At 53.8% G+C, this 26,745-nt stretch overlaps 1 protein-coding gene and 1 long non-coding RNA gene across 11 annotated transcripts in view, besides 1 other annotated feature; one reads left to right on the top strand and one right to left on the bottom strand.

The window, feature by feature from the left end:
- 2900026A02Rik (RIKEN cDNA 2900026A02 gene) overlaps window positions 1-26,745 on the top strand; it is a 134,970-nt gene that overhangs the window by 49,425 nt on the left and 58,800 nt on the right. Inside the window, exon 1 of one of the 5 annotated variants that reach the window (NM_172884.3) lies at window positions 8,555-8,810. The exons of the other annotated variants lie outside the window; for them this stretch is intronic. Coding sequence (NP_766472.1) covers window positions 8,760-8,810 — 51 coding nt within the window. The 5' untranslated portion in view covers window positions 8,555-8,759. Of the gene's footprint in view, window positions 1-8,554; window positions 8,811-26,745 lie in introns of those variants that run through there. 5 annotated transcript variants of the gene reach the window in all.
- Gm42161 lies at window positions 17,281-26,532 on the bottom strand. 6 transcript variants are annotated; one of them, XR_003955962.1, is made up of 4 exons: window positions 26,388-26,532; window positions 21,951-22,114; window positions 20,655-21,098; window positions 19,858-20,093 (listed from the first exon to the last, which is right to left on the bottom strand). It is a non-coding gene; the product is annotated as a predicted gene, 42161 (long non-coding RNA). The 6 variants fall into 6 exon arrangements; XR_003955964.1 differs by lacking the exons at window positions 19,858-20,093; window positions 20,655-21,098 and adding an exon at window positions 17,281-17,573 and having other exon boundaries at window positions 21,963-22,114; XR_003955963.1 differs by lacking the exon at window positions 20,655-21,098 and having other exon boundaries at window positions 21,963-22,114.
- Window positions 17,640-19,916: an enhancer, noted in NCBI's record as "VISTA enhancer mm329". NCBI's record gives its function as "enhancer in: limb[4/5] | other[3/5]" and the evidence as "EXISTENCE:transgenic organism evidence [ECO:0001131][PMID:17130149]".

Below are 26,745 nucleotides of genomic sequence, written 5' to 3'. Positions count from 1 at the left end.
AGGGTGGAGCATGTCAAAGAATCAGAGGCAGGTGACAGGAACAAAGGTCTTGGGACTTATTTCGTTTGATTATGATGGTGATGATGACAGTTTTGAGTGAGAGATTATTGGAGCTGAAGTGGAGAGGGTGATCCTTGGTAGCAGGATGAGGGTCATGTCTTAATCAGTGTTTCTATTCCTATATAAAACATTATGACCAAGAAGCAAGTTGGGGAGGAAAGGGTTTATTCAGCTTACATTTCCACATTGCTGTTCATCACCAAAGGAAGTCAGGACAGGAACTCAAGCAGGGCAGGAACCTGGAGGCAGGAGCTGATGCAGAGGCCATGGAGGGGTGATGCTTACTGGCTTACTTCCTCTGGCTTGTTCAGCTTGCTTTCTTATAGAACCCAGGACCACCAGCCCAGGGATGGTCCCACCCACAAGGGGCCTTTCCCCCTTGATCACTAATTGAGAAAATGTCTTACAGCTGGATCTCATGGAGGCATTTCCTCAAGGGAGGCTCCTTTCTCTGTGATAACTCCAGCCTGTGTCAAGTTGACACACAAAGCCAGCCAGTACAGGTTGGATCATATAGAACTTACTAAATGAATCTTGCTCATATCTATATGAGATCCCATATATGGGATTTATTAGAATGGCTTACAAGCTACAGTCCAGCTTGTCCAACTATGGCTGTCTGCCACCAGGAAGTCCAGGCATCTAGTAGCTGCTCAGTCCACGAGGCTGGATGTTGCAGCTGGTCTTCGAGGCCAGCCTGGTCTACAGAGTGAGCTCCAGGACAGCCAGGGCTACACAGAGAAACCCTGTCTCGGGAAACCCAAGGGAAGAAAGTGGGTGTTCTACTTCCAATGATTTAACTGAGGAAAAGTCCCTCACAGGTGTGCCTAGTCACTTGGGTTTTAGTTAATTCCCGATATAGTCAACTTGCCAACCAAGACTAGTCCTCACAGTGGTTTTGGTAGGGGTGTGTTTGTGTGTGTGTGTGTGCATGTGAAGCTAGAGGTCAGCCTTGACACTTGACCATAACACTTGGTCAGCCTGTGGCCTGGCCCTTTTCTAAGGAATTTTCTCTATCTTAAGGTGCTAGGGAGACCCCAGCTTAGAGATTCTGAACCTGAGGCTCAGATAGGGGAGGTGACCAACACAAGGACACACACTGCACAGCAACGCAGCCCGGGTGAGCCCTGGCCTGCAGCAGGGAGGGAAGGGGTCCCAGCCACTGCCACCTGCCCTCAGGAGTCCAGACACACCTGCCCTGCTTGGCAAGCTGCCCTGACAGGGCCTTGAACACTCTGACACACCTCCCTGGTGGACAGGGACAGGGTTGTAGGCCTCTACTGGGAGGAGGTCCAGGCTTGTGGGCACCTTTTAAAGGTTCATGTGACATCACATGACCGACGTGGGCTATCTGCCTAATCAGACAGCCTGGAGCCATTGGTGGGTGTGAGGAAGGAAGGGATTGTAGAGGGATGGTCACCGATTGCTGCCTCACTAGCACACCTAGGAGCTTCCGTGCCAGATGATGTGTTGAGGTGTGGGGAGAATGCCTAAGGTATGGTCTGGCATCAGATAAGACTAGAGGCCTTCATGTGCACACTAGTGCCGTTCCTGAAGAGGCCAGCAGAGGGTGCCAAAGCCTCTTGAGCTGGAGTTGTGTGCAGTTGTGAGCTACCTGGCTCGGGTGCTGGGACCCAAACTCTAATTCTTTGCAAGAGCAGTAAGCACCCTTAATCACTGAACCATCTCTCCAGCGCCTCCCTCTCATTGCCGACCCACGAGGCCCAAGATCCCTTACTGATTATGGTTTAACTCAGCATGTCCAACCTGGAGCTGGCTTACTGTCTCCCCCCTGCAAACGACTTCTTATGACACCCAGTCCCAGCCTGGCTGCCCCGCAGGTGTGCAGTCAGTGAACCCCATCATGTTTGTGAGGTCTGTGGTGACCACATGAGGTGTGTTCTGCTCTGATGGAAATGTGTGTTTGGGGGTGTTTCAGTTCAGGGCAGTTCCTGATCCTGCCTCTTGGTGGGCCATGATTGTTGTGCTTCTGAGCTATATAGCATTGCTGTCGATTAGAATTGCATGCATTGCAAGGTGTGGCTACAGTTGCTGCACTCCCCACCTGCAGTGTTTGAGTGTCCCCCACCCTTTGATTGCTAATACTCTCATGCCTTTTTTAATGCTCACACACCTTCAAGTACTGTTTGGCAGAGTTCTGGTAATGTTCTTTAAAATGTCCTGGAAGATTCCAGTCTGAGCCCCTGTTTCTCACCCAGCCTGTGTGGAAAAACAGCTTTATCCTAAAAGTCAACTCCTGATGATGGGCCATGCCTAAGGACTTTGGAGGCCGTGGGAGATGGTTCTATAATCCATTAGTGATGTCTGCATGAATCAAGGCAGGCAGAGAACTGGATGTCAAGTGTTTGTTACTCCTGGTTCAGGAGCAAGTTTTGTGACACGCAAACACACACACATACACACACACACACACAGAGTTCAGTGCACATATGAATGCACATGCCCCAAAAGAATTTGGAGAACTTTGCTTACAGTTCTCGAAATCTCAGAAATATTTGTCTATGTTTTGTCTCCCTCCCTTGTGGGTCTGGGCTCTCCTCCAACACAGGGGTACCTGAGCCTTGCAATCTATCAAGGTCTCAGGAGCTACCCAGCCTCCTGATGCCCGTGTCCTGTCCCAAATGGGACATCACCAAGTGTGTAGCAGGAAGATTCTCACAGGCTGCTGGGGACCCACACTGGGATCCTCACGCCTGCACAGCAAGCTCTCTACCCTCTGAGGATTCGCCAGCCCAGGATGATCTTGCACTCGCTTGGTAACCCAGGCAGGTCTTCCATCCTCCTGTCTCAATCTCTTGAGTAGCTAGAAAGACAAGCCTGAGTCATGATACCTGGCTATGACTTTTAAAAATAACTGTATAGTTTGTCTGTTTAAATTTCAACAGCTTTTGTTTGTTTGTTTGGAGACAGGGTTTCTCTGTGTAGCCCTGGCTGTCCTGGAGCTTGCTCTGTAGACCAGGCTGGCCTCGAACTCACAGAGATTTGTCTGCCTCTGTCTGGAGTTAAAGCCTGGTAGGGGCCCACCACCAGGCTAAACTTTGAATGCTCAGAGCTATAAAACCATTGCTACAGTGGGGCTTAGAAACTGTTATCACCCCCTGGGGATACCTACACCCACCAGTTGCCACACCTCCACTCCTTCCTCTCATGAGTCTGCTCTCTGGGCACATTCACCTGCACCCCAGAACCCAGAGGGATTTAGCAGCTCAGCAGAGACTTTTGGGCCTGGCTTTCCCTTGGAATGCTTCCGGTTTTGTGCATACAAGTGTCATGAACAAGTACCTTGTTCCTTTTTCATGGCTGAATAATATTCTGCTATATAAACATCCCATTTATTTATAATTAATAAAAGGGCTCAGGACACTGAGCTGGCATGGATCTCTACACAGAGTCCCTAGGTGGGACAGAGTGCGTGGGTGGATCTCTGAGGGTAGACCCCCCCAACTCACTATTGCTCAGCAGGGATTCCTAATGCCAGGCCTTCCTTGAGATGCCCTCAATTACCTTGAGATTCCTAACTCTAGCTTTGCAGCCCTGTCCCTCTGGACTGTGCGACTGAAGCTGCTTTGAGGGGGGACAAGCCCAGCCAGGGCAGGAATTCAGTGCCATGCAAGGTCAGAGGACTTGATACCTTCATGCCATGGTGCTGAGGCCTCACAAGGGTCTAGCTGATGGACTGAGGCTTGGAGAAACTGAGGCATGGGGAAGTGAGGTGATTTGGACAAAGCAGAGACTGGGGGGCATCAGAAGGACTCTGTACCCTGCAGCATCAGGTCTCAGTAGGGTGAGTGCTTTCTGACTGAGTTTTCTGTCCCTGTTCCCCCAGCCTTCTGTGAGATTGACCTTAACCAGAAACGACCACCAGGGGGCAGGGTGGAGGTGCTCAATGCAGTAGATTTTTAACATTCATTTTGTGTGTGTGTTGTGAGGTGTCAGTTCTGTATTCCATGTGGGTCCCAAGGATCAAATCCTGGGGGCCCTTAGGCTTTATATCAAGTGTCTTTGCTCACTGAGCCCTCGCTCAGGCCCAAGTTACTACTTTGTTTCTAAAGCCCGTCTCTTTGTCCTCAGCCTCTGAGGCCTCCTTTTCCATGACCCTGTTGATTCTCTCTGTCCACGGAGCTCGCTAATGGGCCATCCTGCCGTGTTCGCCCTTGACCCTGGGATGGTTTCTGTTCTTGGTACCCAGCGTCAGGGCCATCCTGGGTTGAGACCCTGCTGCATCCTGGGTTGAGGGCCATCCTGGATTGAGCACCCATGCCGCATGCTGGCCACATTTATGTTTACAATGATGCCTCTCTACCAGACAGAGGAAGAAACCTGTTTTTATTTCTAAAAGGAATGTGTGCTGGGTAGGAGGTAGGGTGCTCTGGTTAGCCCACAGCGAGAGAGCCTCGTGGGCTTGGGAACAATACTGCCGACTTGACAGGTTTTGAGACACCGCGCCTTTGGCTTGAAGTGTCTGACATCTTAGACCCATGGGTCCCTGTACACAGTAGGGGGCAGCATCCAGTAGGGCCTCAGGGGAAGTGGTGAGTGGGCGAGCTGCCTGGGTTCACATGCAGATGCCTGGGGTGCAGGAAGTGGGAGGTGTGATACTGACTCCGTGCCCCCCCCCCTCCCGCAGCACCCACTCCCTGTCTCTGCACAGGAATGTGGCTCGTGGGTCTGGCCGGCCACGTGGTCTGTGTGTCCGTGGAGGCTGAAATGTAGGTCACAGATGCAAGCCTTTGACCGACCTAAGACAGCACAGGAGAGTTAAACCCTCCCCCCGCCCCGCAGACAGATCTAGCTCACCAGAGTTTCTAACACAAGGTGTTAGACTCCCACAGGGTTCCCAAATCTAGTTTTGCAGCAGCCCTGTCCTTTGGGACTGCACACCAGGAGCTAACAGGATGCCAGGCCCACCCAGGGCAGGAATTCAGTGACATGCAGGGTCACTAATAAAAAGGCACAGAGGTAACCTATGATGCAGGTCACCTTTGGAGACCCTGGCATCAGTCCCTTAGAGGCATCCAGCTTGCTTTAGAGTGAGGGGTCATGTCTGAGCACCGGTTCAGGGCCTGCCATGGCCAGGAAGGGGCCTACGGAGGAGGAGCCAGAGGGAGTTGGCAGGCTAGGAGGGAGGGATGCCCAATTGTTGCATGAGGAGCTTGGGACAAGGAACTGTGGCTGGGACAAGGTGGCAAGGCCCTAGCTGGACCTCAGGCAATGAGCAGAGCCAGCCAGGTGGAGGCAGAGGTTAACTGGGACCCTGCGGGTCACTACACACATGTGACTCAAATGACAGGTCTCCTTGTCCGGCGCTGGAGGCCAGAGTGGGAAGTGAGTCTCGGTGTCGACAGGACGCCTTGCCTCCGGACAGTGCTTGGGAGAGTCCATTCTGTTGCCCGCCAGCCCCTCGAGGGTGCAGGCTTTTCTTGGCTTGAAGTCATGCTCTCCCTCCATAGTCTGCCTGACTCTCCCATGAATGTGCAGCCTCACCCCCTGCCCCCGTGACTGTACCTTGGGCCATCACAGCAAGGCACTAGAGGGAGGGACTGATATTTATTCCTGGAGGCTGAAAGCACAAGGTCAAGAAGTTGGAGGCTTCCGTCCCTCCACAGAGGACCTGTTCTTCCTCACGATGGTGCCTCTGGGTGTCCTCAGATGACAGAAGGGTTGAGCTGTCCCTTCAGCCCTTCCGAAGCCTGAGAAGTGGGTCCCTCATGGCTTCACCTTCTGAGGCTGGCCCCACGATCCAGAATGAGCCCACGTCGGGTTCCCTATGCTGTCTGCACCACTGGCTTCAGACATCGCCAGTTTCAAGATCGTAGGCGGAAGCATAGTTTTGGGGGTCGTCAGGGTCCGGTGGGGAGAGGCGAATAGGGCCCTGGGGTAGGGCGTTCACATAATACATCTAATAATACATCGTAATCTGCCGTTTTCCGTGCGTTCTGTCTACACCCTGGGCTTGCCTGGTCTGAGTTTGGAAGTTTCTTTTTTCTCTTGTCTTCCCCTACCACTACCTCCCATGGTGCCCTTCACTGTCATCGATGCTCCGCCCCCTCTACTGAGGCTCCGCCCCTATGCCTCCTGCTGTCCTGTGAGCTCCCCAGCTGGGCCCTGTTCTCCTTGTCCCTGGCTCCCTGCTGGGCCATCTGTCTTATGTGGCTTTGGGGTTCCTCTCTTTCCTGCCCATGTGGCTCCCTGTCATTCCATATCCTGTGTCTCTTTCTGCTTGTCACTCCCGGCCTCGCCTCCCGTCTCTCTTCCCTTCTCCCTGCTGCCCACTCTGCTTTGCCGTTGGTCTAGAGGAGCCCACAGCAGCAGGATCTGTCTGCCCGCCCGGCCTCTGGGCAGTCAGTCCTTTAGTCAGCAGTCAGCCCTAAGGCCCTGCTTCTCCTCACCCCGTTAGCAGAGTGCCCAGTCAGTCAGTCAGTCAGTCAGTCTGTCAGTCTGAGCGCAGAGTACAGGCGTCACCTGCTCTGTCTGTCAGTCAGCTGCTGGGGCAGGCACTGCCTTGGACTTGTGTCAGTAACTAAGCATGGCCCAGCCCTCCACTGTTCTGTCAGACAGCTGTCAGTCAGAGAGCAGGGCATGCGCTCCAACTTGTGGTTGGTCGGTTAGTGAGTAGGGCGGGCTTCCAACTGTTTTCAGGGCAGCTCCTCAGTGAATGAGCAGGGCCCACTGTGTTAACCAGTCAGGGTGTCCAGGCCCAGTTGTTAGGGGGCGGGGCTGGTCTTAGAGGGCGGGGCCCGGACAACTGCTCTGTCAGTCAGTCAGGGGCGTGACCTGCCTTAGCCAGAGGGCGGGGCCTGGCCTCTACTGTTCTGCCAGTCATTCAAGGGGCGGGACCCGGCCACAACTGTTCTGTCAGTCAGGGGCCGGAGCCTGCCTTAGCCAGAGGGCGGGGCCCGGCCTCCACTGTTCTGTAAATCAAGTCAATGATCAAAATCCAGCCTCTACTGTTCTGTCAGTCATGGGTCAGGCCGTCCTCCACTTTTTTGTCAGTCATTAAAGGGGCGGGGCCCGGCCTCCACTGTTTTGTCAGTCAGTCAGAGGGTGGGGCCTGACCATATATATATATATTTTTTTTTTATCATTCAGAAGGCAGGGCCAGCCTCCAGTGTTCTGTCACTCATTCAGGGGGCGGAGCCCGGCCTTCAGCTATGATGCCTGTCCCTGAGACTGCCCGACCTGACTCAGCGCTGTAACCAAGGCCATGTGATGAGCAGCTAAGGCCCAGACCTGCTGGGTGAGGGGTTCTGAGAGCAGATGAACCTCAGCCCTGCCTCTGAGGGACTTTGAAGATTATTGCCCTGCAGTGTCCCTAGCGGTTAAGCCCAGCCGCCATGTTCAAGGCGGGTTTTCCCTTAGCTGCTGTGCCTCTCTGGGCAGGTGGCGAGTGGGGCTAAAGTATGCATCACCAAGGAGCCAGTGTGTCCTTGGGGGCCGGGGCCAGCCTCTGCTTCTGCTCCGTCCTGAATGCATCTCCTCATATCACTTTCCTCTCTCAGAACCGGAAGGACCTGGGTCTGCCTGAAAGCCGGGCTGGTCTCTGGAGGGTGGCACTGAGTAGGCGTCCTTGATTTGAATCCCGGCTCCCACTGAATAAGCCTTCACTTTGAGCCTCTCTCTCTCTCTCTCTGAGCCTCTGCTTCCCTTTCTGTAAAATGGGGATAACTGAGCTCTTGCCAAGGCTGCTAGTGGGAGGAACACACAGGCTTGAGGCCAGCCCTGTGAGCCTGTGCCCGGCCTTGTGAGCCTGTGCCCAGCTGTGCCTTCCCTCCCTGTAAGGTCTCCGGGAGGAGGTTTGCTGGGACACATGTTCTATTCCTCTCCCGTGTAATACATTCTTACCCACACACAGAGGCACACATGCGCGCGTATACACGCCCACCCACAGTCATTGGCATCATGCGTTCATAGTTAATATCCACACACATTCCCATGCCCACCCTCACCTGGCACGTCCACCCCTACTATCATTCTTTACATCTCAACCCCACACTGCCCCCAGCACACCCCCAAACCTGCCCTCTGCGCACCCCCAAACCTGCCCCCTGCACACCCCCCAACCCTGCCCCAGCCCATCCCCCAACCCTGCCCTCTGCTCATCCCCTATCCTTGCCCCCTTCCCATCCCCCAACCCTGCCCCCTTCATACCCCTAACCCTGGCCCTCCAACCCTGCCCTCAACTCTGTACCTCCAACCCTGCACCCCCCAACCCTGCCCCTGCACAATCCCCCAACCCTGCTCCCTGCGTGCCCCCTAACCCCACCCCCTGCGCACCCCACCAACCCTGCCCTCTGCACACACCCCCAACCTTGTCCCCTGCCCACCCCTAACCCAGGTCACAGGTCTCCCTGGGCCACATGGGCGCTGTGGAGGAGGAGCACCCTGACCCCGCCCACTACCCAACCTTTGTCCCGCCCCTCCTGGTCCTGCCCCTCCTGGGCCAGCCCCCCGGGATGCTGACACAGGCTTTGGGGACTCGGCTGCAGTTTCACCCCAGAGGTGGCCGTGGCCGCTTACAGGGCTGTCAGGCCACCTGGCTATGAGCCCTGGCTTCTGAAAGATTCATGCCACCCTGAATTTGACTCTGGGGGCGGTGAGAGGAGTGGGGAGGGAGGAGCCACCCCCTCCAGGGACAAGGTGGAAGCGCAGGCACGCGCGTACCCACAGTCCGCTCAGAGATGGACTACTACTATTGCCCCAGCCTGCTGAAACTGCTGCGGTACCTGTGGGTGAGTGTGGCCGCAGGGGTCTGCAGCTTGTCTGAGCAGCTGAGCAGCCGCCTGTGCCTTTCTCTGGACTGACAGTGACTGTTGGAGGGGAGGGAGTTTGAGGGAGGTGGGCAGCTTGGGTGGGAGCGTAGTCTAGGAGGGACAGCCTGCAGTCCTGAGCTGGGACTGTTGCCAGCCCAGTGGGTTCGTGGTTCCTTCGGAGAGCTCGCTTTCCAGGCAGGGGTGGGGGTGAGGGTGGGGGTGGGGGCTGGGCTTCTTCCTGATAGCTTTGTTTGCCTTCCCCGCCAAACTTGGCAAAAGTGAACCTAGGACCCATCCCGTCCCCACTCCTACATGGTATACAGCAGAGGAAAGAATCCCCCCAGAACGCTGTGGGAACCTTAGTTGGGGTTCCCGCCTGGAAGGGCTCTGAGGGTACCTCGTTTTGACTGAGACAGATCTGTGTGTCCTGGGCTTGTCCCCTCTCTAGCTCACTCTTTCCTCCCTGGTGGGACTAAGGGGACCGACCCAAATGAACCAGGGACTCACTGTAGTGTTTGGGTTTTCTAGAACTATTGCTACTGAGTTAAAAATTCCCAGAAGGGAAAGTTTGGAAAAGTGTTATTTTTTTCCTTTCTTTCTGAATATTTGCAGATACTTGAGATACTTGCCACACAGATTTTCCTGAGCTAAAATGTAGCTTTTGGAAACATTGTCTCTCTTAGCGTTGCCCGCCAAAGCCCTCGTGGAATGGCTGGAAAATGGGTGTTTTACAGTTCCTGATGCCCTCAGATCACCGGGAAACAAACCCCTCCCAGGCATTTATTGATTAACTTTCCTTGTTTGTTATTATTATTATTATTATTATTATTACAAATGTAAGCTACAGATGATGCACAGAACACTTGGAATGCGCCAGAACCTAAGGAGAGAGAGGAACTAACCGTTGGCTCCTGTTTTTCCTTTCCTTTCCTTTCCTTTCCTTTCCTTTCCTTTCCTTTCCTTTCCTTTCCTTTCTTTTCTTTTCTTTTCTTTTTAAGACAGTTTCATTCTGTAGCCCACGTTGGCCTGGAACTCTTGGGTATCCCCCTGCCTCAGCCACCCAAACAGTAGAGGTTTATGCCACATGCCCTGCTTATTTATATTTTGAAGTCTGCAGCCCCTAGGGTCCCAGTGCTCAGCTGTGTTTTGGTGCCAGGGCAGGGAGGTGGCCAAGAGACAGTGCCCGCTTCCACGCGCACATGGGCAAATAGCTGTGGTCATGTGTTCATACCCACCGACAGCGGCAGTGGCAATTTTGAGGTCAAGTTTGACACTCTGAACACAGCATAAACAAGATGCTTTGGGGATTTCCTTAGGGGGCTTTGAATGTGGTTGTATGTTGGCATGCATGATGGAGCGTGGTGCTGTGGCAGACATGGTCTTCTGGGATGTGAAGTCTGTCAGAGTCTGCCAAGATAGCCCTGGGGGATCTAAGAAGGGGTTGGGGGAGGGTGTGCTGGGCAGAAGAACTGGGAGCAAGGAGGTTTGAGCATACACAGCAAGTTTCACCACAGGAATACAGACAGCCTAGCCTGTCTGAGGTCTGTGAACAGCCTCAGTTCCTTGAACCAAAAGAAAAGCTGGGAGGACAGGTAGTTTAGGTCTTCTGTGGGTGTGGCATGGTAGAACTCTATAGTCACCTGGGCCCTACTGCTGGCTCCTGGCTATGGAAACCACCTGCAGTATCTCTGTCCCACCAAGTCACTAGACTCTGGCCAGCACAGGTGTCTGAAACCACGGCTTAGGACCAGCCCTCCGCCTACAGAGTTAAGCTGGACACGCCTAACCCATGTCCTCCGTGGGAAGCCTGGAAATGTGGGAGACCCACGGGCTGCAGCTTAGCTTCCTCATCTGCAGAGCGGGCTGTACAACCTCTCACACTTCCGTCTCACAATTCCTCCAGGCCCTCACTTACATCTGCAGCCCAGGGCCACTCTGAGACTGCTAGGGCTTCCTTTTCTCAGTGACCCAGTGTCAGGTTCAGAGAGGCCGTCTAGCGGGGCCTCAGCAGGGAGCCAAGGAGGGTAGTGTGCCCTCTGCCTCTCCCCAGATGGTACATGGCTGTTGTCATCCTGTGGGCGCTTGGATGGCTGTCTTCCCATCTCTGCACTCATTCCCCAGGTCACCACCCACCCTGCTCCGTGCCTCTGTATAATCTGACTTTAGATTGCACCTATTACTGAGATCATGCAGTGTGAGGCTCTTACCTAATTTGGTGTCTTTTGTGTTCATCCATGATGCTGTGAGTGGCGAAGGCTGTGTAGTGTTTCATTGTGTGTGCATGCAAGCATGTGCGTGGTGCAGCCTGGTGACCTGTCTGTCCACTTAGATTGCTTGGCTGTGACCTCTCTCGCTTTGATGAGCAAGGAGGCATGTGTGGTCTCCTGTGGAGCATGGGAGTCATTTCCTTTGTGTGCATGCCCAGAGAGAGGATAGCTGCTCAGCATTTAATGCTCAGCATTGCTGTGTGCACAGAGGAGGCGTCCGGGAACACCGAGGTGCAGCCTTCCGGCAGAGAACTGGAACACAGGGGCTGGCGAGCACTGGCTGCTCCCTCGGAAGCCCCACATGGAGGGAGGCTCACCACCATCTGTAACTCCAGTTCCAAAGGATCCTTCACCATCGTCTGGCTTCCATCCACAATGCAATGCACACACAATGTGCGCTCGTGTGCACACACACACACACATAAACATAAAACAAGTCAGTAGTTGGAAGGACTGGGAAGGGACTCAGCTGGCTTGTCTGGCACACGTGCAGTCAGCTCTGGGTTCCCTCCCCAGCACTGTACAAGCCGTATGTGGCCTTGGTGACACGCACCCCTGAGCTCAGCTGGGGAGGACAGGAGGATTAGGAGTTCAAAGTCATCCTCAGGTACATAGCAAGTTAGAGGCCAGCCTGAGCTACATGACATAGCTCCCTCTATTCCCTCTGTCCCCTTCCAAGCAAGCAGGGGATCATCTGTATGAGCTCACTGCTGTGAAACTCCAGACTGGATTCTGAGCTCTGGGAGGCCTAACTTGCCCTCCTGGGGATGCTTGACAGTCTGTCTGGAGATATTTTTGGTTGCCTTAACTGGGGGTGGAGGGTGGGGACTGGTACTTGTGGTATGTTGTGGATAGAGGCCAAGGGTGCTGCTCGATGCTGTACAAGGTGGGGCAGCCTCCTTCCAATCCCTTAGCACCATCAGGACCAGTCATGACCAACACATCAAGGGAAATGCTGAGGGGAGGACTCATCAATGAAGATAGGGGAGGATTGACTCATGGGTAGCTGAAGGGAGGACTCAAGGGTAGCTGAGGGGAGGACTCCTGGGAAGCTGAAGGGAGGACTCATGGGAGGACTGCTCCATTCAAAGGCTATGTTTCCCCATGGCATCTCTAGCAGGATCCCAGTCTGCACTTTACTGTTTACTGTTTTATGTGGGAATCCACAACAGGGCCTCACAACCGCCCACTGACCAAGTGAGTCCTGGTTGTGAGCTCACATGCTCTTGTGTGTGCTCACTGACATGGGCAGTCACATCTTTAAAGTGCTCGTGTTAGGCCGGGAGGGGGGGGGGTGAGCCTGTGTCATCCCTGCCTCTCAGGAGGCTGAGGCAGGAGGATCAAAAGTTCAAGGCTTGCTGGGGCCACAGAGTGAGTTCAAGCCTCAGTAACTCAGTTTCTGTCTCAAAACTGAAAATGTGGAGGAGAGGGTTGTGGATTTGGCTCAGGAGAAGAGCTCGTGCCCAACATCCATGAGGCCTGGGTTCCATCCTGGTACCACAGACAGACATCTCAGTAAGTAAGCGCAGGGTCTGATGGCCGTGCTCCCTCCTGTCCTCGGCCTTGATTAATCACCCAGTCCAGTCCTTCCAGCTTGAGCAGGATTTTGCTCTCTGGTGTTCCCCGTGCCCTTTAACCTCAGCACTCTCAGATCTTTCTCAAGATTTCTCAGTCTTCCTCAGGTCCCCGGGTGGCCTGGCCAGGAGTGGCTATGGCAGATGTCTGCAAAGGGGCCATTTGTAGGGCTGTGGGGCTGTCTGCCTGTGGGTAGCTTCCTGCCTACAGCCTGGTCTTGCACACAGCCCCGGAGATGAGGCCCCCACCCCCACCCCCACCCCCCACCCCCAGCTCCTGGGCCTGCCCTGCATCAGCTGGGAAGTGGGAGGGGATTGAGTTTCTGTCACCCTGTCATTAGTAACCAGAGCTGGTGGCTTCCTCTTCTGGGGCTCTTTGGAGTCACTTAATCTTGCTGATGAGATAAGCCAGGTAGACAGACCCTCCTTGGGTCCGTGTGTCTGCTGCTGGGCGTCTGACTGGACGCTGTAGCCCCTGCTGTTCTTCTGAGCCCTTTCGAAGTCTCCTGGCACGAACCTCATGGGTCTCGTGGGCAACTCAGGCCATCCCCACCCTAGCCACTGTGAGCAGATCTCTGCAGTACCTGCATTTTGCAGCTGAGGGGAACTGAAGCCTGTGAGGTTTGGTATCTTATTCAAGGCCCCCACTGGGACGTGTCAGAGTCAGTATGTAAAGCCCTGGTCCCATTTCAACCACTTCTAGGCACTGAATGGGAACTCAGAGGCTGCCAGGGTTAAGGTGGCGTGGCAAGCTCTGGTGAAGCCCATATGGAGTGCATAAGCTTTCAGGATGACGTAGATGGCACCAGGGACCCCCTGGGTGTTGGTGGGAAGAAGGCCTGGCCTGCAATGTGGCTCTAGCCATTCCTGACGGGGAAGTCACACAACTGCTCTGAATTTCTGCTTCCTTGTCTGTGGCTTGGGCTAGCAATTGTAGGACTGGTTAGGGGCTGGGCTTTGGGGAACAGCCGTGTTCAGATGCACTTTGGAAGAGATGGAACACCCCCCTACCCCCACCCCCCACACACCTCTCACTATTCCTGACCTATCCAGCTTGCGGTGAGGCCTGGGGATGGTCCTCAGTGGGTCCCTCAGCTTGCTCAGGAAGCTGTAGGCCCACAGAGCTGCATGGTGGGAGCCCAGGACAGTAGGAACACAACACATAATAGGGAAACCAAGGCAGCCCATGCTGCAAGGGCCGTGCCTGGTCTGGGGGGCGGGCGGGGTCACTGTCTGTGGAATGCTGGGGACAAGCTGCCCGCTTCCCACTGTGGTGGCCAAGTTTGGCCTGTCCACATTCCACCCCACTAGCAGAGCTTGTTCTTTCGATGGAAAATGTCTAAATGTAGCTGGCTTGGCTCTCATCCCCCCCCCCCGTCCTCCCCCCCCGCAATCCCCCGGCATTCTTGTGAAGTGTTTGCTTAGCCATGGCCCTCTGCAGCCTGTGGCCTCTTCCTGGTGATGACGTCGGTAATAACAGTCTCAGAGAAGCCTGCAAGACGCCCCCCCCCATGGTCTCCACATGTGATTCATCAGTGCTCACAACAGCCCTAAAGTGGATGCTGTCATTGTTATTAAATACATGGAGAAACTGAGGCTCTGGGAGATCCAGTAACTCCTTAATATTCAGGGAGAGGCTGAGCTGGGGTTTGAACCAGGGAGGTATAAAAAAAAGTTAAATTTGGTGACTGTGCCGTTCCACCATGCTGGAAGGGCCATGTGTGGAAGGTCACCTCCGTCATGGCCACGCTGCTCAGTGGGTGCTCAGGAGATGTGAGCACTGTCCATGCATTTGAGTCACAGATGGCCAAGGGCTGCCTGCTGCTTGCTGACAACCCTGGAACATGTTGCTGCTTCTGCCGTGGCCCTGGTCGAGGTTCTGGGTCTCACTTCTTACCCTGCTAAGGCCCCGGTTTAGCCTTGCTCACTGAGGTCTGTGGCTGAAATGGAAGAACTGGCTATTTCCAGTCCTAGCCCTGCACAGAGGTTTAAGCCACAGGACGTGAGTCACTGAGGTTTTCAGATTGGCTAGAGTGTGGGTTTTCAAGTCTGGGTCTCAGGCTTTTGGTCCTGGCTGGTTCACTTCTTAGTGCACCACAGGGGCCTCGGCCCACCCTTCATCTCTAGAACCTCAGTGGTGTTATCTGTAGAATGGGGTTAGTACCTCAGCTTCCTCTTGGGCTTCCTGAGGAGCTGGTGAGGTGGTACAAACAAGGCCCTGTGCACAGTGGGTGCTGGGTAAATGATAGCAGTCACAGTGGGTGCTGGGTAAGTGTTAGCAGTCACAGTGGGTGCTGGGTAAGTGTTAGTCCATGCCAGTGTGAGATTCTTAGGATAGTGTCAGTGCCACCTTGTACTCTGTGTGCGGGCTCCCTCAGCCAGCAGGATGGTCTACTTCAGCCAGTGGGGAGTTGAGCCAAGTCACAGACTTGAGGAAGTTGTGTCAGCAGGTGGGGTGTGCTGTGGAAAGGAAGGCAGAAGGCAGGATACTCAGCTGGGGATGACTGGGCTGGGCCAGGGGAGCCTCCTGAGAAGGTATGAAGGGAAGAGGGCAGCGGGCAAGGCTGGGAGGAAATGAAGCCCTACGAAGGGCCTGTTTGAAAGGAAAGACTGAGGTTAACCCAGAGCTGGTGATGGGAGGGAGTCGGCAGGTTAGCCAGGAGATGCTTGGTGTGTAGCCACTTTGAGGGCATTGCTAGGACCTTGAGGTCACTGGAGCCTCAGGGGAGAACACTCAGTACTGAACTATATACAGTTTGGGCTTTGAAAGGAAGTCTGGCTGCCATGCAAGGAGACAGGAGGTTGTGGGGAGACCCCAGGCCAAACTAAGACAGTCAGGGAGACCACAAGGGGCCCCTGGACATTCAGTATCCTTGAAGTAAAAGCAGTGGACCCTGCTCTGAGGCTCCCACCCCTTGCGCATCCTTCCCATGGTATCCAATCCTAGGAAGAGGCACCCAGAGCCTTTTAATCAGGACAGATCTGCCAGTGGCTATAGCCCGGATTCAGCCACCTACACTGGTTGCTCCTTCTCTCTCTGTGACAGTCTCATGCCCACGTCGCCCAGGTGCGCATGTTGGATTCACACTCATCCAGTGGTCTAGCCTCCAGCTGCACTCCTAGCCCATGTTCCAGACTCGGCCTGCTGTGCCCCAAGCATAGCATGACCCCTATCCTACTTGTTGTGCATGTCTCTAGCATTTGTCATACAGACACAGAAAGGTGGAGATAGACTTTGGGTTGCTGGTGGCCCCTGAGCCTGGAAGGACATCTCCTGGTCCCCAGAAGGACTCCATATGTTACCATGATATTGGACACTTTGTGCCATGGGAGCTGTCCTCTCAGGCAGAGCCTCCAGGACTTAGCCCCTGCTGTTTCCCTGGGTTTCAGATGTTCTAGGCCTGGAGATGTTCCAAAGGATGTGTTAGTCTTGTGGCTGTCCAAGGTGGTTACATGGCCAGAGTACTTCTGGGAACAGTTGCTGTGTGGCCCTGAGCAGTTGCTTGCCTTTACTGAGCCTGAAGGTTTGAATCAGAGTCTCCTTAAAGCCCGTGCACATGTTCCAAGTTCTAGAGCTCCAGTGAAGGGGGGTACTCTGTGGGCACAATGACCTGGGTTCAAGTTCAGGTCTCCCTCCCGCCTTGCGATCCCCAAAGGCTGTGTGTTTCAGCCTTTCTTCTCATCTGCGGGGAAGATATGGCACATAGTTGGTGCTCAATAAATGGGAGCTGCTGCTACTGTCTTTACATACATTCCCTAAGCTTGGTTATGAGACCCACATGGCTGGAGTTGCTGCCAGCTGATCTTCTGGAGGAGCAATTCCCAGGTTGGTCAGTAGAGGGCGCCCTGGTCATAAGCTGGCTGGACCTTTCGAAGGATAGGGTTAGCTCTCAATTGTTCACGTGTGAGCTTCCTGGGGAGAGTAATGGGCAGAGGGACACAACAGTTCCTGGCGGGGAGTGTAGAGGGTATCTCGTGTCTGTCACTGTGATTGGCGTTCTGAGTCCACACTTTAGATGTCAGATTTGTCCATCTCAGGAGCAGATGGGAAGGGTCAAACGTTTGCTTAGAGTGATTGCCATTCCCTGAGGTGGGTGGAGGCTGCTAGCACTGCTGAGGGAGAAGATGGAGAGGAAGGCTCTCCATCTGGGGGAGCAACTGGAGGGTGGAATAGCTTGTGGCAGGCAATGCCAAGAATGGTGACCTGCGCGTTTTAAAATAGCTGGTAGAGAAATTTGAACAACTCAGGTGGGTAACACCCGTTATCTGAGTGGGTTGCTGGGTGCTATGCGTTTACACTGACGTGTCACCCGGGACTCCATAAATACATACAGCATGCTGCTATGGAGATAAAAAATGAGAGTTAGGTGGTAGTGGCAGAGACAGGGGGCATCTCTGTGAGTTCTGTGAGTTCAAGGCTAGCTTGGGCTACATAGTGAGTTCCAGGACAGCCGGGACTATACAGAGAAATCCTGTCTTGAAAAAACCCCAAAATAAATAAGGGTGTGTGAAATGGCTAAAGGTGCTTGCTGCCAAACCTGAATTCCATCCCTGTAACTCACCTGCTGGGAGGAGAGACCAGTCCCGCCAGTTGGCCTCTCTCTTCCACGTGCTCACTAATAGATACATGTAGCAAGGGAATTTTAAACAGAAACAAAAGAAACGCTCTGCAGGTGGGAGAACCTCATGTTTTCTGTGGAGATCCTGGCTGGGGCGCAGCTGCCCTGTGTGCTGGAGGTTGCCTTTCTGCAGCCAATGGCTCTGTGAGCACCATGTAACTGCCACTGTTGCCTGACATGCTAATATGCTCTAACAGAGATGTCCCCTCCTGACCTTATGTGCTCTGATGGAGATGTCGCCTCCTAGAAGCAGTCTTCATTCTCTTCTTCCTGGAAGAGATGCTGGAAAGAAGCCCCATCAGAATCCCAGGCCTGGAGAAGCCCCGCCCTGTAGTTCTGCCCTCCCCCTCCCCCAAGTGAAGATGAAGGTCTTGGGTGGAGGGTTTTGTCCTTGGCTCCCTCTGTGACATCTCAGAATCTTTTGTGTATGAGCTTCCCTGATGCCTGAGCTCTCCTTCCCTCAGCTTACCTAGACACCCCCCCCAACACACACACACACACACACACACACACACACACACACACCAGTTGCAGAGCCTCCATGATCCCAGCACTTGTGAAGCAGAGGCAGTCGCATCGAACTACATGAGCACTCACCCCCAGCCTCAAAGATACTTGAATCGGAAGACCCACCCTACTGGCCTCCTTTAGCTTACCCAGTGGTTTTAAGGCTCTTCAAAAATTTAGTCACATTCTGAGTTCTGTGACGGGGGGGGGGGGGGGGGTGTGGTGTGGTGTGGTATGGTGGGTGGTTGGGGTGTCAGAGGTTCATTTTGTCCTTTGAGTAGTCCTGGAGAGAGAGACTGCTATCATCTGCCCAGAGAGGTTAAGCCACCTCTGGAGAGTCACCTAGCCATCAGCAGTGGAAAGCAATTTGACCTAGGATGCCCGGCCTTGGAGTTTGCGCCGGGCGGCCACCATGTTGACTTGATCTTAGCTCTGAAGGTGTGTCTTGGTCTCGTGAGTGCTAAACAAAGCTGACTGATGAATTCATCAGCTTTTCCTCAAAGCTTCCCTCTGCCCTGTTCTCACCCTGTTGAAGGTATAGATTGGGAGGGGAAGAGGGCCAACCCTCAGTGCTGCCCTGGCTTGCAGGGCCCCAGAGGCTGGGCTGTCTGGCTGTCTTCCCAGAGGGGCCTGCTGGGGCCGCCCTCCCTGCCCTGACGCCTGCCCAGGCTTGCGTGAGCAGCCGGGGCCCAGTGAAAGCGGCCTTTGTCCTCTGGGACAGGTGACCTGAGACTTGTAGAGCATAGCAGGTGGCATGCCATGTGAAGCCACGGTCATCCTGTGACCCACACAGCCGACTGGGCAGGCTCAGGGGTCAGGGCCTCTGAAGAGGTCGGGAAGGCAGATGCTGCCGGGTTCCCGGGTGCACAGCGTGGGAGCTTGGCCTTCTGTCTTCCGATTTCCTGGATCCTCCGCAGAACACAGGCACGTGTATGTGCCTGCTAGCTTGTCCTGACAAGCCACTCGAAAGATGCAGCCCTGTAACTATCTGTTGCCACACTCGTGAGTTCTTGGGGCAGGACACAGTTGTCCCTGACTAGGGATGGGTGAGCTGGGTTCCCCAGGGACTCAGAACTAAGTCCTGTAGAAACGTTGTCACTGTGCATGTAGGGCCGGGGGTGAGAGAGCCGGTACGAGGACCACATTGTGGAGGCAGCCACAGATGGCTCCTGGCATCCCTTCTGCTCTCTGTGGATTCTGGTAGCCACAGACCTACTTCCTCAGCCATCTGGGCGGTGGGTATGAAGCCTGCTATTCCCCTGCCCTGTACTCAGCCTGGGACGGTGTGGGTGCTGAAGGACCTGCCTGCCTGCTGTCTGCTTCCCTGTGCCTCCACACTATTGGAAACATCTTTCCCCAAGCTTGGCTGTCCCTGAGTTCTGGTGGATTCTCTCATCTTGATCTCTTAAGATATGATCATGGGTACCAAGAGATCCCTTCATGGTCCCTGTGTCCCCTGCCAGATCAGGGTGCGTGTGACCTGCTTCACAGTCACCCAAATCTCACGGAGCTTTTGAATAACTGAGAGGTTCTTGCTGTCCTGACAGAGCACTCAGGCCTGACTGGTGAAGTGAGCACGCATCCTATGTCATCCGGCCCCATGGATATGAACTTCATTCACTAGCTTCTCAGGGCCTGGCGCATAGTAGATGCTTTGGTGGAGTGAACCTATCAGAGGGGAAGGAAGGTCACAACGGGCCTTCTCTCCTATGCACATAGTAGGCTGGTTGCGGTTGGTGCATGGAAGGATGCAGCTGAGGTGGTGACTGTACCCCAGACCTGTGTCATCACACAGTGGGCATCCAGGAGCCCGCCCGTGACTCAGGGTGAATGTTCAAGTACCGGCTGCACCATGACTCTGTTCACCGTGCTTGGCGAAGTGCTGGGTATACAGAAAGTGCTCAATAACTGCTTATAGACCTGAATGAGAAAATGAACGACTGACGAGTGATCAGGATCCCTTGTTCATTTCCTCTGTTTTTTAGTACAAGCTCCTGCACACAGTATGTGCTTGTTAATAGTGAGCCAATGACAAAGTGAGGGTTTTTTTTTTTTTTTTCTTTTGAGAATAGAGGTCTTGTTGGTTTGTTTACAGTGAATGAACTGGGCTCAGTGCACAGAGGTGCTCGCTACGTGCACACTGTACTGAGTGAGTAGCTGAACTGAATACATTTCTGAAGCTGGCTGAGACTTGTTTTGTTGTGTTTCCTCCACTTCTCACACAGGGCTACGCACATGGCAGGTTCGTGGCTCATGCTTACTGGGATATCCGGGGCCCCTCAGGGGTCTCTGTCTCTGCAGAATGGAAGAAAAGCCGGTGGGGGGTGGCAATCCTGCTGCCGCCTTTCCTGTTGTTCAGGTCCACACAGGTGGACAGGAAACCGCACAGGCTGCTGGGAGCTGCTGCCCAGGCTGGCCTTGAACGGCCGTGGCACCCTGCCAAGCATGCTGCTAAGGAGCAGCACCCCCGGGGACCCCTCTTCCCAGCCTTGTTGGCTGTTCTAAGTTTAGAGCAGGCTGTGCCAGCCTGCAGCAGCCATTGAGCTGCTGTGTCTCAGTGTCGAGGCCCACTGACCCCAAAGCCTGACCCAGGCTTCCTCAGAGCCCGCTGGGCTCCATGCTTGCACAACAGACCTAGCTGCCCTGAAGTCGAGTTCCCCACCATAAAAGGGCATAAAGAGGTTCTTTCTCTGTGTGCTCAAGGGATCCTGTTCCCCAGCACTGGCTTCATGTCTGGCTTCATCAGACCCTTCCCTCTGAAGGACCACACCCCAGGGCAGCCATCTTGCTGTTCATAATGATAGGCCTGCTTCTCCCCAGTGCAGTGTGCGGGGCAGGGTGCAAGCTGGGACTCACATGGGGTGAGGAGGCCATTTTTAGAGAGTTAGGTAGTGTTCTTCCTCTACCCGAAGACTGGGGAAGAGAGCTTGTGAGTCACGGAGCAGAGCCTCAGTGCCCAGAGACCAGGTCACCCAGTGTGGCGTCTGACCAGATGCTGTGGTGCCAGCCAGCTTCGGGTTACTGACTCGGGTGCTTGGTGTCTGGTGTCTTGATGAGAAGCTCTAACAGGAGGAAGGTGCAGTGGTGAGCATCTGCCATTGCACTGAGAGATTGGAGGCAGAAGCAGCATGGGCCACATAGTAAGACCTTGTCTGAGAGAAAAGATGGCTGTTGTGGAGATGGGATGCTGTAAATGTGGGGTGCAGTGGTGGATGTCTAATCCAACTCAGACCCAGGGAGAGGTGCACTCCGAGGCTTGATGGATGTTCAATCAGTGAGCTCCAGGTTCAGTGAGAGACCCTGTCCCAGAAGATGAGAGAGAGTGTGTAGAGGAAGACACCTGATTGTCAACTCAGGCCTTCACATGATTGTGTGCACACACACACAAAGACATGCACATACAGACACAGATTCTCAGACACTCAGAATACACACACACACACACACACACACACACACACACACACTCATACTCACATTCACACATACAGACACAGATAGACATAGACAGGCATACAGAAAGACACACACAGACACTCACACACTTACACTCATCACACAGACACATACACACACTCACATTCATATATATACAAACTCATACACACATGCACACACATACACAGATACAGAGACACACTCAAACACACTCATACACACAACACACACTCGTACATAAACTTACATACAAACATACTCTCACATGCACACAGACACTCATACATACTCACATTGCACACACACTCACACATACACAGACATACAGACACACATACACACACTCCTACATATAGACACATGCACACATTCACATTCGCACATATACATAGACACTCATATACACTCTCATGCACACACACTCACACATACACAGATATACATAGACACACACACCCACACACACTCACACATACTCATACACACTTAACACATACACTCATACACACACTCACATACAAACATACTCACACTCACATTCACACATACCCTCACACATACACAGATAGACAGACAGACAGACACTCACACACACGGACATGGCCTTCTTGCTCACGATTTGCGGAACCCTTTTCTAAGGGCCTTGTGGGTACCAAGCTCCAAGGTGGGATCCCTGGGTGCTTCCTCACCCCCACCAGGAGCGGTGACAGCTACCTGCTTACATACTTGTTCAGTGAGCACCTGCTGGTCTCAGACACCTCCTCTGGGAATCCTGGTTTCACGTCTATCCCTGGGCTAAGGTGCTGTAGCCAGAAGCAGCTTCGGGGAGAGAGGATTTGTAGCATACACTCTTATGGTCGGCCATCACCGAGGGCTGTCTAGGCAGGAACATGAGCAGATGTCACACGGTCATGAGCTGAGAGAGGTGAACTCATCTTTGCTAATTTACGGCACAGGGCACCCACTTCTACAGTTTTCCCATTGACTGAGGCTGGGGATGAGCTGTGTAGAGAGGACTTAGGGGCATAGAGACTGGACAAAGTTCTCTCTGACCTCTGGGCCGTTTCCTATTAGGACCCTGGGCTCTTGGGGACTACAGGAGTCCTGGACAGCAATGATCTTTGAGCTCAGTAAGCAGTTTCCTGGCCTTTCCTGTGTTCCCTCTCTGGTGGTCCTGAGCCTTTTCGTCACAGGCTCCAGACAGGTGCTTTCTATGTGGTGAGGATGCCCTGTGCAGTGCCGGGGCCGATCGAGTTTTTTTTCTGAATGCCAGTTGTTGGGAAAGGGCCTGAATATTGCCTTCCAAAGTTTCTATGTGTAAAGTCAGAGGGAGATAAAAATTGTACTTGAAGATTTCAGTTGCCATGGCTACCGGGGCACAGTGAGCCTTGTTCTCTGTCACACACGGCCTCCTCAGGCCTTCAGCGGACATGTCTTGGTGCCAGGATGTGGCATTTAGATAACTTTCCCAATTAGGGGTTTCAGGTGTGTGAAGGTCCTGGGGTGGGAACAAGTAAGGGAGGGCTGAGGCCCAGTGGCCTATGTGTGTGACCAGCCATGTGGTGCACAAGGGAGGAGAAAGTGGGACTTTTGGGGACAAGGCAGAGTGTCTGTGTGTATTCTGGGTAGGATCACGTGAGGGGCATCAGTGAACACTGCATGGTGGGGTACAGGAGTACAAAGTTCGTGGTGGAGGGGTCAGATGGGGGAGACCTGGAAATGGGTGTCCAGTGCTTACATGAGAGGGAAGTGTGTAGCAGTGGCCAAGTTCACATCGAAGCAGGAGGGAGGTTGACGGGAAGAGGAGGCAGGGAGAATGCTACACTCAGACACAGCCAAGCGGTACCTTGGAGCCTGGAGGGCGGGAAGCTGGCCAGGCCAGAACTTGCTTCGGGGGTGGGGTGGGGTGGGGGTGGGATGGGTGGGTGGGGGAGTGGGACTGGGGTATCACTAATCTCTTCCAGGTGGGTGAGCTTGTCTGATGGGGCTCGGTGGCAGAGGAAGATAGGTCCTGCTGTGGTGGGAGGTAGTGTAGAAGTCTGAGAGGGAGCGGGGAGGAGCAAGGCCGGCCCCAGAGCAGGGCTCATCTGAGGAGTATTCTGTAGATTAATAGAAGGCAAATTTTCTAGCTTCAGAAGTAAATTGGGCCTGGGTCTGTGGTGCTGGTAGTAACGTTCACTGCATGCTGGATGTAAGCCAGGCTGTCCCTGGGCCTCGCCAGAACCTGCGGCTCCATGGCTGTTTGTGTTCCCCGTCTCAGATTCACCGGACCAATGTCCTCACCAGCCCTGGCGGCCTTTTTGTCTGAGGCTGAACATGACATGACCTCATGACTCTTGGCCAAGCGATGAGGAGGCTCACTGACGTACCTGGTTGGGGACCCGAATGGGGCTGTGTTGGCCAGATATGGCCTGCGAATCAAGCATGAGTTTTAGGTTGCAAAAAAGCTACATGTGACTTGCAAAGCCAAAAATAGTCACCATCTGGCACTTTCCAGAGATAATCTTAAGTCCCGAATCCGTGGATCAGCCTAGGTTCTTCCTATCCTAGTTCTTTCCAGAACAGAACAGCCCCAAAATAGCTGCCAAGGATCCAGCCATCACAGGAAGGCTTGGTGGCGCTTTGAGGGCTGAGCCAGGAGAGAGGGAGGCTCCTCCCTGGTACCTGTCCCCTGCTCTGGTGTCCCCTGCAATGATAGGGAAGTCTGAGGGTTATTGTAGTTAATCCTTAGAAGATGTCTGCAGGAGAGCTGTGCTATAGCAGCCCTGGGGGCCTGAGTGCACAGGGTGGCCAGGCTGTCTCCTGGATGGCACTGGGGGACTTAGAGCTGGGTATGGGTATGGCATGGTGCTACAAACAGATCAGTCAGTCCCTCTCTCCATCCCTCCTGCCAGGCTCTATCTTTGAAGTCAGACCATAACACTTGGCACTTCCCAGCTGCTAGTGCTCCCACCCTTAGAGAGGCAGAGCGGGACAGGTAAGCCACACCCTGTGGCAGCAAAGCCTGGGTGCAGGCACTCTGAGCAAAGTAGGTGGTCTGGGGATCTCGGACTTTGGAGCAGGACACTTGTAGGCCTGTGGGGAGCTGTAGTGGAGTGGGGTGCTGGGGATCCTGGAAGTAGGGAGATTGACAGCTTGCTTTGTCTTGAGGTGTGTGTGTGTGTTTGTGTGTGTGTGTGTGTGTGTGTGAGTGAGAGAGAGAGAGACTGTGTGTGAGAGTATGAATGTTTATGAATGTGTGTGAGAGTGTGTGAATGTGGATGAGAAAGTGAATGTGTGTGTGAGAGTGTGGATATGTGTGAGAGTGTGTTTGAGTGTATGTGAGTATGTGAGAATGAGTGTGTGTGAGTGAACATGTGTGAGAGTGTGTGTGTGAGAGTATGAATGTGTGAAATTGTGTGTGTGTGAGAGAGAGAGTGAGCATGTGAGTGTGAGAGTGTTTGAGAGTGTGAGTGTGAATGTGTGTGAGAGAGAGTGTGAGAGTGTGTTTGTGAATGTGGGTGAGAAAATGTAAATGTGTGTCTGAGTGTGAGAGTGTGGATATGTGTGAGTGTGAGTGTGTGAGAATATGTTTGAGTGTATGTGAGTGTATGATAATGAGTGTATGTGAGAGTGTGTGTGAGTGTGTGTGATAGTGTGACTGTGTGTCTGTGTGTGAGAGTGGGTGTGTGACTCTGTGTGTGTGTCTCTCTTTCCTCAGACGAGCTGCCAAGATTATGTGCTAAAATGTGCTAGAACATGACCTAGGGTGACTCCTGGAACAGTGTGAGTGAGTGAGTGAGTGTGAGTGTGTGTGTGTGTGTGTGTGTGTGTGTTGGGGGAGATGGTGACTCAGGAGTGGAGCTGTGAGAAGCCTGTCCTCCAGCAGCCAGGAGGAGGAACAGCCTTACTGCTGCTGCTGCTGCTGCTGCTGCTGCTGCTGCTGCTGCTGCTGCTGCTGCTGCTGCTGCTGCTTTGAGGAGAGGGGTGGGGCCGGGAGAGCCAGGATAAAATGATGGAGTTGGGTGCAGACACCACAGTGGTCACCATTATCCCCTTGTGAACTGAGCCATGGCAACACGGGAACACAGGTCTCACACTCAGACTGGCCACCAAATAGACATCCCCCAGCCTCCACTCCCTGCCTGTTTCCTTGTCTCTACGGTGCAGTGCACACGTGTTTTCCTAACACACAGGTCAATTTTATTCTCTTTACCAAACATAAGCAAACAGAGAGGGCAAGCCACTTGCCCAAGGTCACACAGTAAAGACCCAGAGAAGGCCAGCGATGGCTCCGTGAGCCACACAGGCACTTGGCTTTGAACAAGTCTTGAGTCTGGGCCAGGTCTGCACCCACCACCAGCCGGAATGGTTCCCTCACTGCTGCCTGGCTCTACTGAGCCTTGTCTGTTTCACCCCTGGGGCGGTACTACAATTTCCCATAACTTGGGCTGAAAACCAGGGTGGTAGGCAGGGAAGAGGTGTCTCCCTATGTGGGCATAGTGTCCTTTCTCAATCCTTAGTCATGAGCCTCAGCAACGGAAAGGTTCAGCAAAGTGCCTTGCTCTGCTGAACTGTGGTCCGTCCTTCTCTAGGAGAGTCCCAGCCTCAGGTGCTGAGTAACCGGCCTATCTTCCAGGAAGTTGCTGGTCCACACCCAGGGCAGCAAATCAGCCGGTTCCACAGTCACCACCACCCCAGCTGAATCCCCCAAATTCCTCCTAACCCATTGTCCTCTTCACTGTGACCCTAAGATCCTGGGGTGCTCCTTGGAGGGGGGATAGCTCAGCTATGTGTGGCTGACTGACAGCTCAGAAATCAATACCTCTCAGGGGCCAGGTATTGATTCCTCCAGTTCCTTCTGGTGGCTCATTGATCCAAAACCCTGAAATCCAGTCTTTGGTGGCAAGAATGGTGGTATGCAGCTCTTTCTGGGTGCCAGGCAGGTAGGCTGTGTTTGAAACCCTCCTGCCTGTGCTAGGCCCTGCTTGCTTGGCTCCACAGTGAGAGGCCACTGACCGTAGGCCTGCCTTGCCACAGCAGGGCCATGCCCCTGCATTCCATAGTGCGGGAAATGCTTCCCACGGGAGTCTGGTGGCCCACGTCGCTGTTTCTAGAAAGTCCTCCTTTCTGGGTGATCCCCTCCCTCTCCCAAGTTAATTAACAGTGCACCTCTGAAATGACGGCTGGCGATGTTGAATACGCAGACACAAGGAAGTGGCCATGTGCTCAGCGTGGTTATAAATAACCTGGGTGGACTTGGAGGTGGAGGCCAAGATGCTACACTTTCCCCTCTTATCAGAACTCCTTCCCTGTTGCTATGGGAACCAGCCTAGGGATGCTGGGAGTTCTGTGGGTTGGTCCAGGCCTCAGTCGTTCCTGTTTACATGGTGGGTGTGGGGAGTGTCTGGTGAGGGTTCTGGGTGATCCAGATGCAGCCCAACTGTCCCCGGGGGCTCAGCAATTGGTTGGTAAACTAAGTCATGGCCAGTATAGGCTCTGTGGTTTGAGGGAGGCTTCTCAGAGGAGA

Source organism: Mus musculus, chromosome 5, assembly GCF_000001635.26.
Source record: "Mus musculus strain C57BL/6J chromosome 5, GRCm38.p6 C57BL/6J".
NCBI classification, from domain to species: domain Eukaryota; kingdom Metazoa; phylum Chordata; class Mammalia; order Rodentia; family Muridae; genus Mus; species Mus musculus.
This window is presented reverse-complemented; position numbering and strand designations above follow the sequence as displayed.